Here is a 12649-nt window from a genome sequence, read left to right as displayed (position 1 = left end):
TGTAGTGGATGGCCCAACCACCTGGTTTCACAGACAACCCTGGACTTGTATGTACAGGCCAATGGCAAAGTAAAATAGGCCCAATTCATCCCTCATTATTTAAATCGGTGTAGTTGTACCTGCTTACACCAAGGCTGATTTTGACTCCATGGCTTGATGGACAAAGCAATGGCATTGTGTCCTCTTCTGAGTCAGCAGTGACCTCAGTGCCTTGCAGTACTTTCTGCCTTTGGTATTGATAGAAAGACAGTGATTGTGAAAAGTGGGTTGTGTAAAAGCAGGCCTAACCAGAGATCTTCTCAGCTGCAAAGGGTTCCTCGGCAGGTTGGGGTGAAGAAGCCTTAAAGGCAGTCTGTATCCATTAGAGACAAGGAGGTGTAAACATGGCTATTTTGGGGGTATGGGCAGCTTTTTGCTTTCTGAGAGCAATTCCAGCGTGTGCCAGAGCTCACGTGCCCAGTTTGTCTCTGTCTAAATTTGGCTTCCTGGGTTTCTTGGCACAGTTCAGTGGAGCAGGCGAGGAGAACCTGAAACACGCAACTGCCACCTTTTGTAGTAACCAGCCTTTTGCTCTAGAAGTGATCAAATCACGGCAGAAGAAAGACTCTCGCTTCCAAACCTTTGTGCAGGTGAGTTTCACTCAAAAATTGGAACTGGTCCCAAGTTGGGATGATGGTTAGTGAAGGATAACCGGGGGCTGTAAGTAAGGTTAATGCAATTAGCAGGATTATATCTAACATTGCTGTTGGATTGGGATTATTTCCAACACCAGATTGTCTCTGTTAATCACTTCTGGACAGGTGAACCTTTAATGTTGAGGATTAAAGATAATGTGCTGGTAGAGAGAAGCATGTTCAGTTACAGGACTTAGATACCCATACCTGTTACACTGTGCACATATCCGATTGGGAACAGGGGTTCTGTGTAGCACAGCAGGGCCCAGTAAACAGTTGGGTGTGCGCCCTGAACACAAGAGACATGTGGTATACCTATCCCACTGGGAAGGATCTCAGCATGTGTGCCATCTGAAGAGGAGAGCATTATCTGCCTTACCGCTGGATGGGAACTCTGGTAATACAAAGACTGATGTAATTTTGAAAAATGTAGTGTCTACGTAGTGTGAAAGACTAAGCTGATGTCTTCCCTATATGGCAGTGACTGAGATTGATTATGGATGGTACCAGCCTGTGTGAAGTAATGAGGGAAGGAAGCCACTGCTTTTGTGATGAGCCTTTCTTATATGTAATTGCAAATGAAACTGGGCTGTGTAGTCTGAGTGATAAATCTAGGCATTTCTTGTCTTGTATTTAATTACCGGAAATGTGAAGTAATAGACATTTATATGATGAATAGATGGTACATGTTCAGGTAATTATAGTCTTAATAAAAATGACAAATGCCATTATTACGCTGTTCAATTTTAGGATGCTGAGAGCAATCCACTGTGTCGCCGGTTGCAGCTGAAAGATATCATTCCCACTGAGATGCAGAGGCTGACTAAGTACCCCCTTCTGCTGGATAATATCGCTAAGTACTCAGGTAGAGCATTTCCACGAGGGAGCCATTATCTTTGTGCGTGCATCTTGGCGGTTTTGCCAAACAAATCTGACTCTTAACAATGTATGCATAATGGATCGTTCAGTGCCATGGGTCAGTGACTGTTCTCAGCATGTGTCCTCCACCCTTTCTCATGCCTTTTCTAATATCCACTCCCTATGAGAAAAGCGCATGCACTTGGGAAATAAGGTTCAAAAAAGGTTTGATGCCTGCGAGCTTAAACATTCTGTCTTAAGCATTTTTAATATATTTGTCATGTTAATACCTAGGTTCTGGAAATAGTGTGAATGTTAGAGGTTCTCTCTTCGCATTGGATGTTGATAGACTTTGAATCTAATATTGCTACTCTTATCACCCTTTAAATCTTCAAAGGGTTGTAGTAACGTTGATACACACAGCAGAACCTTGCTCACCTGTACATCACTAAAATGCAGTTTTGATTGACCCGAAACTAGTTACGACCAAACCAAAAAATGTGACCAAAATGGTCGTGTCGAAACACAACCTTTTTCTTTCTGCTTGATTAGAAAAATTTCATTCTGGTTTTGGGCAGTGGACTCTCTAGCGTGATAACTGTAGCACTCTAGTCAGGATGTGGGAGAATCCAGTTTGAATCTCTGCTCCAATGACAATTGTTTTCTTTTATACAACATAGAACATCTTCAGTGGGAGGAATTAAGAGAGACTCATACAGAATATCCCATAGCCCAGTGGCTAAGGGACTCGACTAGGATGTGAGAGATCCAAGTTCAGGTCCCTTCTCCACATCAGACAGAACCCAGGTTTCCCACATCCCAGGAGAGTAGCCTGACACTAGTGATATGCTTAGTTATAAGGGAGTTGCTCCTCCCCTGTTTTGTGAATCTTGTCCTCTTTGCTTTTGTCAAAATGCCTGAAATTTAAATGAATTTTTTCAAATTGGAACAAATATAAATATCCAAAACACAAGATCTGGTAGTAATGGGGAACTTGAACTACACAGATGTTGGAAAATTAATCTGGAAGTTCTTGGAATGTATTGGGGACAACTTTTTGTTTCAGAAGGTGGAGGGAGTAACCAAGGGACGACCACTTTAAATTTGATTCTGACTAACAGAGAGGAATTGGTTGTGAATCTGAAGGTTGAAGGCGCTTTGGGTTCTAGTAATCATGAAATGATAGATTGCATCATGGTAAGGAAAGGAAGGAGGGAGAGCAGCAGAATAAGGACAATGGACTTCAAAAAAGCAGACTAACAAACTCAAAGAACTGGTAGATCAGGTCCCAGGGGAAGAAAATCTAAGGGAAAAAATGAATTCGGGGAGAATCTCTTAGAGAGAAGATTAAAGGCACAACAGCAAACTATCCCCATGCGAAGGAAAGATAGGAAGACTAGTAAGAGGCCAAAAAGGCTCCATCAATAGCTCTTTAATGACCTGAAAATCAAAAATGAATCCTACAAAAGTAGAAAAACGGACAAATTGCTACGGATGAGTACAAAAGAATAGAAGAAACATGTAGGGACAAAATCAGCAAGGCTAAGAAACAAAATGAGTTACACTTAGCAAGGAACATAGAAGGCAATAAAATGAGATTCTGTAAGTACATTATGAGCAGGAGAAAATGAAGGCAAATGTAGGTTGTCCACTTAGTGGGGAAGGAGAGGTAATAGGGGACGACAGCAAGAATTGACTGAGGTGTTCTAATACCGCTTTCTCTTGTCTCCACTAAAAAGGTAAATTGTTATCAGATACTTAATCCAGCTAATATTAGCAAGAGGGAGGAATGTAAGCCAAAATAGGGAAAGAACAGGTTAAAGAGTATTTAGATTAATTAGATTTTTGCAAGTTAGCTGGGCAGATGAAACTCATCCAAGGATACTTACGGAACTAGCTGTCTCAATCTTGGAACTGTAGCAATTCTCTGGAAGAATTCATGGAGATGGGTAAGGTTCCAGAGAACGGGAGAAGGGCAAATATATTAGCTTTCTTTTTTAAAAGAGGAACAAAGAGGACCCGGGGAGTTAGCCTAACTTTAATACCTGGAAAGATGGATTTGTGAAGAACAAGTCATGCCAAACCAACCCAATTGCCTTTTTGACAGGGTTGCTGGCCTAGTGGATAGAGGCAAAACTGTAGATATGATGTATCTTGATTTTAGTAAGGCTTTTGACCCAGTCCCACATGATATTTTCATAAGCAAACTAGGGAAATTTGGTCTAGATGAAATGACTGCAAGGTGGGTGCACAGCTGGTTGAAAGACTAGAACAAGAAGCAATGGTCTCAAGTTGCAGTGGGGGAGGTCTAGATTGGATATTAGGAAAAACTATTTCACTAGGAGTGTGGTGAAGCACTGGAATGGGTTACCTAGGAGGTGGCGGAATCTCCATCCTTAGAGGTTTTTAAGGCCCAGCTTGACAAAGCCCTGGCTGGGATGATTTAGTTGGGGATTGGTCCTGCTTTGAGAAGGGGGTTGGACTAGATGACCTCCTGAGGTCTCTTCCAACCCTAATCTCCTATGATTCTATGACTATTCAGAGTCGTTATCAGTGTTTCGCTGTCTAACTGGAGGGTGTATCTACTGGGGTCCCATCCTGGGTCCAGTACTAGTCAATATTTTCATTAATGAGTGGTGTGGAGAGTATGCCTATAAAATTTGCAGATGCCATCAAACTGGGAGGGGTTCCTAGCACTTTGAAGAACAGGATTAGAATTCAAAAAGACCTTGACAAATTAGAGATCTGAAATCTGCAAGGAGAAATTCAATAAAGACAAATGGAAATTACTTCACCTAAGAAAGAAAAATCAAATGCAGCACTACAAAATGGGGAATAACTGGCTAGGTGGTAGTACTGCTGAAAAGGATCTTGGTTATAGTAGATGACCAATTGAATGAGTCCCCAGTGTGATGCAGTTACAAAAAAGGCTAATATTCTGGAGTATATTAGCAGGAGTGTCATATGTAAGACACATGAGGTAATTGTCCTCCTCTAATCAGTACTGGTGAGATCTCCGCTGGAGTACTGTCCAGTTCTGGGCACCACACTTTAGGGAAGATATGGACAAATTGGAAAAAGTCCATGGAAGAGCAACAAAAATGATAAAAGGTTTAGAAAACCTGACTTATGAGGAAAGGTTAAAAACTGGGCATGTTTAGTCTTGAGAAAATAAGACTGACGGGGGGACCTCATAGTAGTCACCAAATATGTTGAGGACTTCTATAAAGAAGACACTGATCAGTTGTTCTCCGTGTCCACTGAAGGTAGGACAAGAAGTAAGCTGAGTGTACAGCAAGGGAGATTCAAGTTAGATATTAGGAAAAACTTTAACTGTAAAGGTAGTTAAGGGCTGGAGCAGGCTTCCAAGGGAGGTTGTGGAATCCCCGTCATTGGAGGTTTTTAAGAACAGGTTAAACAAACACCTGTTGGGATGGTCTAGGTTTACTTTGGTCCTGTCTCAGCATGGGGGGATGGACTAGAGGATGCCGTGAGTGTCCCTTCCAGTCCTGCATTTCTCTGATTCAGAGAGAATTTCCAAAAAATTCCATTTTGGATTTGACCCAGAACAATTTTTTTTGATTGTCAGCAAACAGAAAAATCCATTTTTTCACCCAGCTCGGCCTGAAAACTGCACAAAAGCTTGGTGGTAATCCCACGTGCACCCTTCTTAACAAAGGTTTAATAACCGATGCTGGCTGCAGTGAGACCTGAGCCATAGTATTACTTTCATGTTTGCACAGAATTTTTTTCCCCCTCCCTATGTTTGTCCTTTATAGAAAAGGCTGCAGCTTAGAAGCTGCAGTTTTTCTTTTACTCTCTCTAATTATTTAGTCATGTTTACTTGCCGTTAACAATTTATTGCTTTTTCACATTGGTTTCAAAGTATGAGTAGTTTTATCAGATGTTATGCATTCACCACTGAGCCAGCTCCTCCGTCTCTTTAAACATTAGACAGCACATGGGGGGAAAAAAATGCATCTTTCCTGTTTCTTCCCTCAACCCTCAGTCTGCCCTGACCAACCTCTCTGGGAACTAGAATGGAATTCTAGCAAACTTCTCTCACAGCTCAGAATTCCCTTTGGGCAGGAATTGATGAAGTGGAGAAACTTTCTGGAAAGTCTTTGTCCCTGTTTTGGGCGGGGAAGGTTATAGAATGCCGCCTCTACCGTTTGATCGGTATGGACCTGTGTCCAGTGTGATCCAAACCTAGATCTCTCTGACGTGAAGCTATTTCCATCATTAATCTGTGAAGCGATGAAGCTAATTGAATGTTTTACAAAGTCCAGCTCCCCTCTTTGATCTTTGGGGGCCGATGTGTTGCATTAGATACTGGACTAAATGGTCCATTGGTCTGACCCAGGATGGCCATTCTTATGTTATGTTCTTAATTAATTCTCCTTTTACCCCTCCCCTGGAGCTCACCTCGTCTTTATTTCTTTGCCCTGTTGTAGAACGGCCTGAGGAGAAGGAGAAAGTGAAGAAAGCAGCGGATCACTGCCGTCAGATCCTTAACTATGTGAACCAGGCGGTCAAAGAATCCGAGAATAAGCAGGTAGGAGGAGGGAATCAGAAGGCTGGACAAGGGTGGATGATGGGGAGATGAAGAGAAACAATCCAGAATCGCTAGCACTGTGGTTGGAGTCACCTGCATGTACTTGGACTCTTCCAAGTTGTCCCAAACCAGTATAACCATGACTTCATCACATGTCTTCCAGCGTTTGGAAGATTATCAGCGTCGCCTTGACCTGTCCTACTTGAAGCAGTCCGAGTACCCTATGCTGGATGAGATCAGGGTGAGTGACGGAGCGGAAGTGATTATTGAGCCATGATCGTGACCCCCTGTAGTTAAGCTGGTGACGCTTCCTGCTATAACTTTATTGTAAAGTCAAAAAAACTCAGTCCACTTGAAACTTCTCATGAAGAGTCTCTGGTGAGAGGTGAATTTATTTTATATAAAGGTTAAGTGGAACATTTATTAGATATGAAAACCTGAACCTCCGGTTGCTCTTGGAAGGTCTCCATGAATTTAATAACTTGATCTTGCAAAACGGAGAGTGTCTGTGGAACTTGTAAATGTCATGGAACAAAACTGCTATGGAATACTAGGTTTTTCACTTGTATGTCACATGAGAGAGAACTGGTTCACAGCATTTATATCCCCTTCTGAAACAACCAATAGAGTATGTACACCTCGTGGTGGGGTAGCTCTACATTATCTCCTACTTCAGACTACTGCTGACAGAACAAGAAGGAAGTCCTTTGGGAGAACCAAAGCTTAGAAATTCTGTTGGCTTCACAAATGGAACTTGTAGCTATGCCTGATTCACATTGAAGATCCAATGGTATAGGTAGCCGAGCTTCTAAATCCAGTGCTAGAGTGCTATGCTTCATGTCCTGTTTAAATTCCAGCAGGTCTCAGAGTGGAGCTTGTAACTGATATAGTTTTGTTTAGGGGGAAGGGGCACAGATATTTAGGGAGGGAGGGATAGCTTAGTGATTTGAGCATTGGCCTGCTAAACCCAGGGTTCTGAGTTCAATCCTTGAGAGGGCCATTTGGGGCAAAAACCTGTCTGGGGATTGGTCCTGCTTTGAGCAGGGGGTTGGACTAGATGACCTCCTGAGGTCCCTTCCAACCCTGATATTCTATGATTCTATGACAGGGCTGCACCTTTTGGTATAAATGTACAAAAAATTGTCAGGATATACACTCAACGTTCATCTTTTCATAGTAATATATACTGTTTCTTGCAGTGTTAGTGACCATGTGGAAGTTATAACATGTTACAATATCCAAAGAGGTATTTTTGTTTCAAGGCTCATGGAGTTCACTCTAAAGTTCTTTTGTATGGTCTGCCAGCCTACTAAAAAAGGCTTGCAAACTCTTTAAGAAATAAAGGAATCATGGAAATATAAAATCTGCCATCTTGATATAAACTCTGAAACTTGGAAGGAATGGCTAATGACAATTACTACCTCTACTAGCTTGCCTGCAGATCTGTCAGGAGACCTGACATGAGTGAATAACTCAGTGAAGTTATAAAGTCCAGCAGATCATCAAAACAATTCATTCTTCAGAGTGTGCTGCAGGCACTCTTAATGTACCATTAACGAAGTAAAATATAAATTCCAAACATTTGTATGAATTGTTGCCAAAATACTGCTGGAAACAATCATTGTTATGATGATGCCTCAGAACTTCATTTAAAAGAAAATCCTCCCCCGAAAATGTCTAAGGTTGTGTAAGGCTGTACACACAAATCTCTCGTCCAGACAAAACCTCATTAGAACATTATAGCTTGAAGATACTTGCGTGTCAGAAAGTCTCACGTTTTTACTTTCATGCTGTATCTAATTTTCAAAACCATAGGCCACAGGATCCAACCCAACTTTCCATATAGACTTAGAAACTGTCCCCTCTACTAAAAATCCTATACATCCACCCACTACTTAGAGGCTAACTCCAGTCATCAAATACCCTGGCATTTGCTAGTGACCACAGCCTCTCCCCTATTGTCCTTTACCTAGACTACCCAGAAGCTTTCACTGCCCCACTTATCCCTGGGAACACCATTCACCTTCCCAGCGCCCTCTTGCCACAAGCAGGAGATCCCATGTTATCACATTCACCAAGGGTACAGGACGGGAGGGGGGCACTGGCACTGGAGGCCATGCACCTCACTCTTTAACGTGGGCATAGTTTAGGGGATGGGGCGGTGTGCTCCCCCACCCCCCAAACTGCAAGCCTCAGGCAGGCGTGGAGCAGCGCTGGCTGGGGCTGCATTTTGAGGCTGGAGAGCTGATAACAGTGATAAGCTCCCCCGCTGTGAAGCGCAGCCCCAGCTGGCGCTGCTCCATGCCTGCTTGAGGCTTGCAGTTTCAGGGGGGCATGCTGACCCTTCAAACTACGCCCATGTTAAAAAGTAGGAGGAGGCATGGCCTTCTGGCTCCCTGGTTCCAGTGCCTACACATAAAGCTTCCATTCCCTCACCCTTTACAGTCCTGACATCCCCCTGTGCTTGATACAGGGTGGGAGAATCCTATCCTTTCACAACAGGGAAAACAGAAGTTTCTTTCGTATGGCACGAGGTCAGTGAGTGCTGAAGAGTGAAACAACCCACAGGTTCTAGGTTCACACAAATACCACAGATTCTAAATCTCATTTTACCTGTCTTTGAATTCAGCTACTGGTCTTCTGACAGGAGTGCCTTTTACCTTGACCTCCAAAGTTCCCATGCAGTGAACCCCATATGAAAGCTACTTTTTTTTCTTCTCCCCCCATATTGACAGAATTTGGATTTAACCAAGAAGAAGATGATTCACGAAGGACCTCTGACCTGGAAAGTTAATCGGGACAAGACTATTGGTGAGCCTTATCCCACCAGCCAACTTAAACTTGGGTTTGTGACCAAGGGGGGGGAAAGATGTGGCATAGCTGTGATTCCCAATTATGAGTTGTACCGCTGCCTGTCTGACTTCATGTCTGCTCCTCAAGCGGATTCAGTTATCCTTATCAAATCTGAAATGTGTCTGAGTATCATTAGGACCATGCTGGGGCCCCGCAGTCTGTTGGGAGATGAGCCAGTCCCATCTGTAGCCCTCTGCTGTGGTTCTGGTGAGAGAGATTTGCAAGCTTTGCTTAGGCTGGCAAAGCCTCTGCATATATAATAGAAAATACAGCCTTTTTTTTTCCCCTATGTGCCATGAGGTGTGATGTGAGGGAGTGACTCGTTAACCCATTCCAGGCTTGTTTTTGCCCTTTACAGATCTCTACACGCTACTCTTGGAGGATATTCTAGTGCTGTTGCAAAAGCAAGATGATAAACTGGTGCTGAGGTGTCACAGTAAGATCCTGGCATCCACTTCTGACAGCAAACACACATTCAGTCCTGTTATCAAGCTGAACACTGTGCTGGTTCGCCAGGTGGCGACAGGTCAGTGCAACCAATGGGCAAAACTTAGGAGTAAGCTGAATGCAAAGGCAAGGCCATTTGAGGAAGGAAGTTTTGTCTAGGAGTTGGAGCAGGACACTGGGAGTCGCGACTCCTGGATTTAATTCTCGGCTGCACTTTTGATTTGCAGTGTTACCTTGGATGAGCTGTTTAACCTGCCTACATCGGTTACCCCTCTGTAAAGTGGGGTAGTATCTTTACAGAGGTGGTGTGAGCTCTAGTTAATGTTTGTAAAGTAAAGTACTCTGAGATCCCCAGAAGAAAAGTGCTTTAGAAATGCCAGGTGACCCGGGAAGAGGGAGGGGAAATAAACCGACTTTAAAGAGGTGTGAGGAGCAATAACTATTTTTTGTCAGGCCTGGAAGCCAGAGTCCCATTTGTGTTCAAGAATGAAACTTCTTTGTATTTATGCAGTTTGCCTGCTGGTTTACTTCACAGAATCTTCCTGCAGTATACCTTATTGGGTAATAAAAACGTATGGGTATCTGCCTGGTTTCAGTGAACTTGAGATACAATTGTTCAGGACGAGGCATCAGATTAAATTACTCTCCTCTTGTGTCTCTCCAGATAACAAAGCTTTCTTCGTCATCTCCATGTCAGAAAACGGTGCCCAGATTTATGAATTGGTGGCACAGACTGTTTCTGAAAAGACTGTGTAAGTGATGGGCTCAGTTATCTCTGCTGTGGTGGAGAGAGAAATCTTACATCTGAGTAGTAGTTTCACTCTAGAGGGGCTTGTGAATTATCTTGAGCTCAGCTCAAACACAGAGCTAATGTGCAAAACTCTCACCTGTCGCCCCATTGGGAATTTTCCTTAATTCTTAAAAAGAACGATAACACTTTGCCAGCTCAGGCTGTTTCTAGAGATTTTCCCGGTTATGTCTCATCTCTCACTCCTAGCCCTTCTCTTGCCTTACAAGTGCTTCTTTTTTTAAAAATCCTTGTGAGTTGGGGCTAATGAGACCCACGTGGTTTAACTGTCAGATGAATCAATGACATAGTCCTGCATCTCTATGCAGAGTCCTAGAACCTAACATCTGTCCTGGGTACTCTCAGGATTCTGGGACATGTTACAGAGTGGCAGAAAACTCAAAAGCACTATAATTTATGAATTCAAGTCCCTGTCTGAACTGTTTGATAGGAGTGCTTTGCCTCTGGACTGTGAACACCTCAGGGTGTGGATTTGTTTATATGTTATTTTGTACATATTGCACAGTACCATGTACATCAGCAATATAAAATGCATAGTCAGTGGTAAAATCCAGGATTGCTAGCTTTGGTACAAAGGTGGTGATACAAACTGCTCGCATGCGTGAAAGTTTGAAACTAGCTGCATCAGTAACATTCTGGTACCCCCATATTATGTCTTGTAACCATTGTAGTTCAGGAAAATACTGCCCTGGGAGACTTGATGGCTTCTTAGTGGTTGGTAATGAGATTATGTGCCTTCTGTCGCTATGTTAGGGATTTGAAACTGACCCCCCATATCTCCAGTAAGCAAAACTTGCCATACAATGGCTGAGTGGCCTGCGTTATGTGAGATTAGTTGGTGGGTCTCACCCAAGTTCATTGTGGACAGGTGTTGCAACATGTGAACTACCAGCAATTTTGGCAGTAACTGGCCACTGTTATCTGCTGTCTCTGCACAGAGGCCAGAGGATTGATTGAGCCCTGGGGTGAACTCACCCCTGCCCCCTAGAGAAAATCATCCAGAACCGAGTTTATAAATGGTGCGTGTAGAGAGGTAGTTTTCACTGCTGCTGTCCGTGCTGTACTTGCTCTTTGGCAATAGAGAGAATTTCAATTCCCAGGATTCAGTCTGGCATCTCTTAACGAGCACTGCAATTCCCTTTAAAGGTAAAACATTAATTAGAAATTTTAAATGTTCAATGTGGACAAAGAAATTTGTGGGCCCTTCCTTCAAGTGAGGTGCAATTAGGATAACAAAGACTTCTTTGGTGTCACCAAGCTTTTGTTCATTGAGTGGAATATTCAATCTGAAGTGCAGAAATTAGAGCTGCCTTTCAGGAATGTCTGCGTTCAATGCCTTTTCAGTTTTAAAAAAAAAGTCTGGAGACGAAGCACGCTTCTAGGGCTATATTCATAGAACTGGTTTCATTCCAATAGAAATCCTGTAGTAAAGAACCACATTCAGACTGCAGGAATCCCTCCCCAAAACTTTAGTGTATTTTGTTACCTTGAGAACTTTATGGAAAAAAATAAAATCTCTTTTCTGATGTTTTGTGTAAAATGACAAAATCCCAGGCACCCGCCATTCACTGCAGAATAGGTTCGCTTCAGGCCATTGCATACAATGCTCTACTTCTGGCTTCATTTGTTGTTGTTGGATTGAATCTCCCACTTCTGCATCTGTATGGTTTCTGCTGAGGTTGTTGCATTCATTTCTCAGGGCTGGAGCATCTGCCTTGTTAACTATGGTGACCTCACCAGAAACCTGTGGAATTCAACTCACTGCCACAAGATGTTGAGGCAAACAATGTAGCAGGATTTTTAAAAAATGTCTACTCCTTTAAGACTATCCACAGTTATATTAGCTGGGTTAAAAAACCTTACATGAGATAGCATCCTTTTATGCTTCAAGTGTCTTGTGTCTCTCATTTTTGGCCTCTCGCAGATGGCAGGACCTGATAGCTCGGATGGCAGGGACAGTAAAAGTCGAGGCATCTAAAAGGCCGATTCCATTACCACAATCAGGACCTGGCGAGTAAGTAAAAATCACCTTCGGCTTTGGTTTTCCAGTGGCTTTTGTCCATTCCTGAACGGGATCACCAAAGCGTTGATGCTTTTAGAGTGGTAGAAATGCATGGGATTCACAGAATTTGGTCCTTTTTCCCCTTCCTGCAGCGAGGAGTGTGAGGAAGAGGAGCAGCAGAAGCTGAAAGAAGAACAGCGTGATATCCCTGCCAGCGGTATGCAGAGTCCAGGTAACAGCATAAGTCAGCGTGCTGGACGCAGTATAAGAGTGATAGGCTTTGTCTTTCACATTATAGGGATCTTCCTGCTGCAGTGAAAGTTGGTGTATGGTTTTTTGTTTTTGTTTTTCTTGGCTCAGAAAAGCCTTCACTAGAAGCCCTGTGAGAGAGTGAAACCCAGTCTATTGAGGTATACCTGCTAGTCTTTCCCAGCTACCCTTAAACTGCAGGG

The 12649-nt window shown here is 43.1% G+C and overlaps 1 protein-coding gene across 1 annotated transcript in view; it reads left to right on the top strand.

The window, feature by feature from the left end:
- Positions 1–12649, top strand: part of ARHGEF12 (Rho guanine nucleotide exchange factor 12) — an 89446-nt gene that overhangs the window by 67544 nt on the left and 9253 nt on the right. The window contains exons 29-37 of the mRNA XM_065417314.1: positions 504–629; positions 1425–1539; positions 5987–6087; positions 6251–6328; positions 8823–8898; positions 9299–9466; positions 10052–10139; positions 12120–12209; positions 12350–12429. Of these exons, the coding sequence (XP_065273386.1) occupies positions 504–629; positions 1425–1539; positions 5987–6087; positions 6251–6328; positions 8823–8898; positions 9299–9466; positions 10052–10139; positions 12120–12209; positions 12350–12429 (922 nt within the window). The remainder of the gene's footprint in view (positions 1–503; positions 630–1424; positions 1540–5986; positions 6088–6250; positions 6329–8822; positions 8899–9298; positions 9467–10051; positions 10140–12119; positions 12210–12349; positions 12430–12649) is intronic.

This window comes from Emys orbicularis, chromosome 15 (genome assembly GCF_028017835.1).
Source record: "Emys orbicularis isolate rEmyOrb1 chromosome 15, rEmyOrb1.hap1, whole genome shotgun sequence".
In the NCBI taxonomy this organism is placed as follows: domain Eukaryota; kingdom Metazoa; phylum Chordata; order Testudines; family Emydidae; genus Emys; species Emys orbicularis.
Note: the sequence above shows the minus strand (reverse complement) of the source record. Positions and strands in the feature narration are given on the sequence as shown.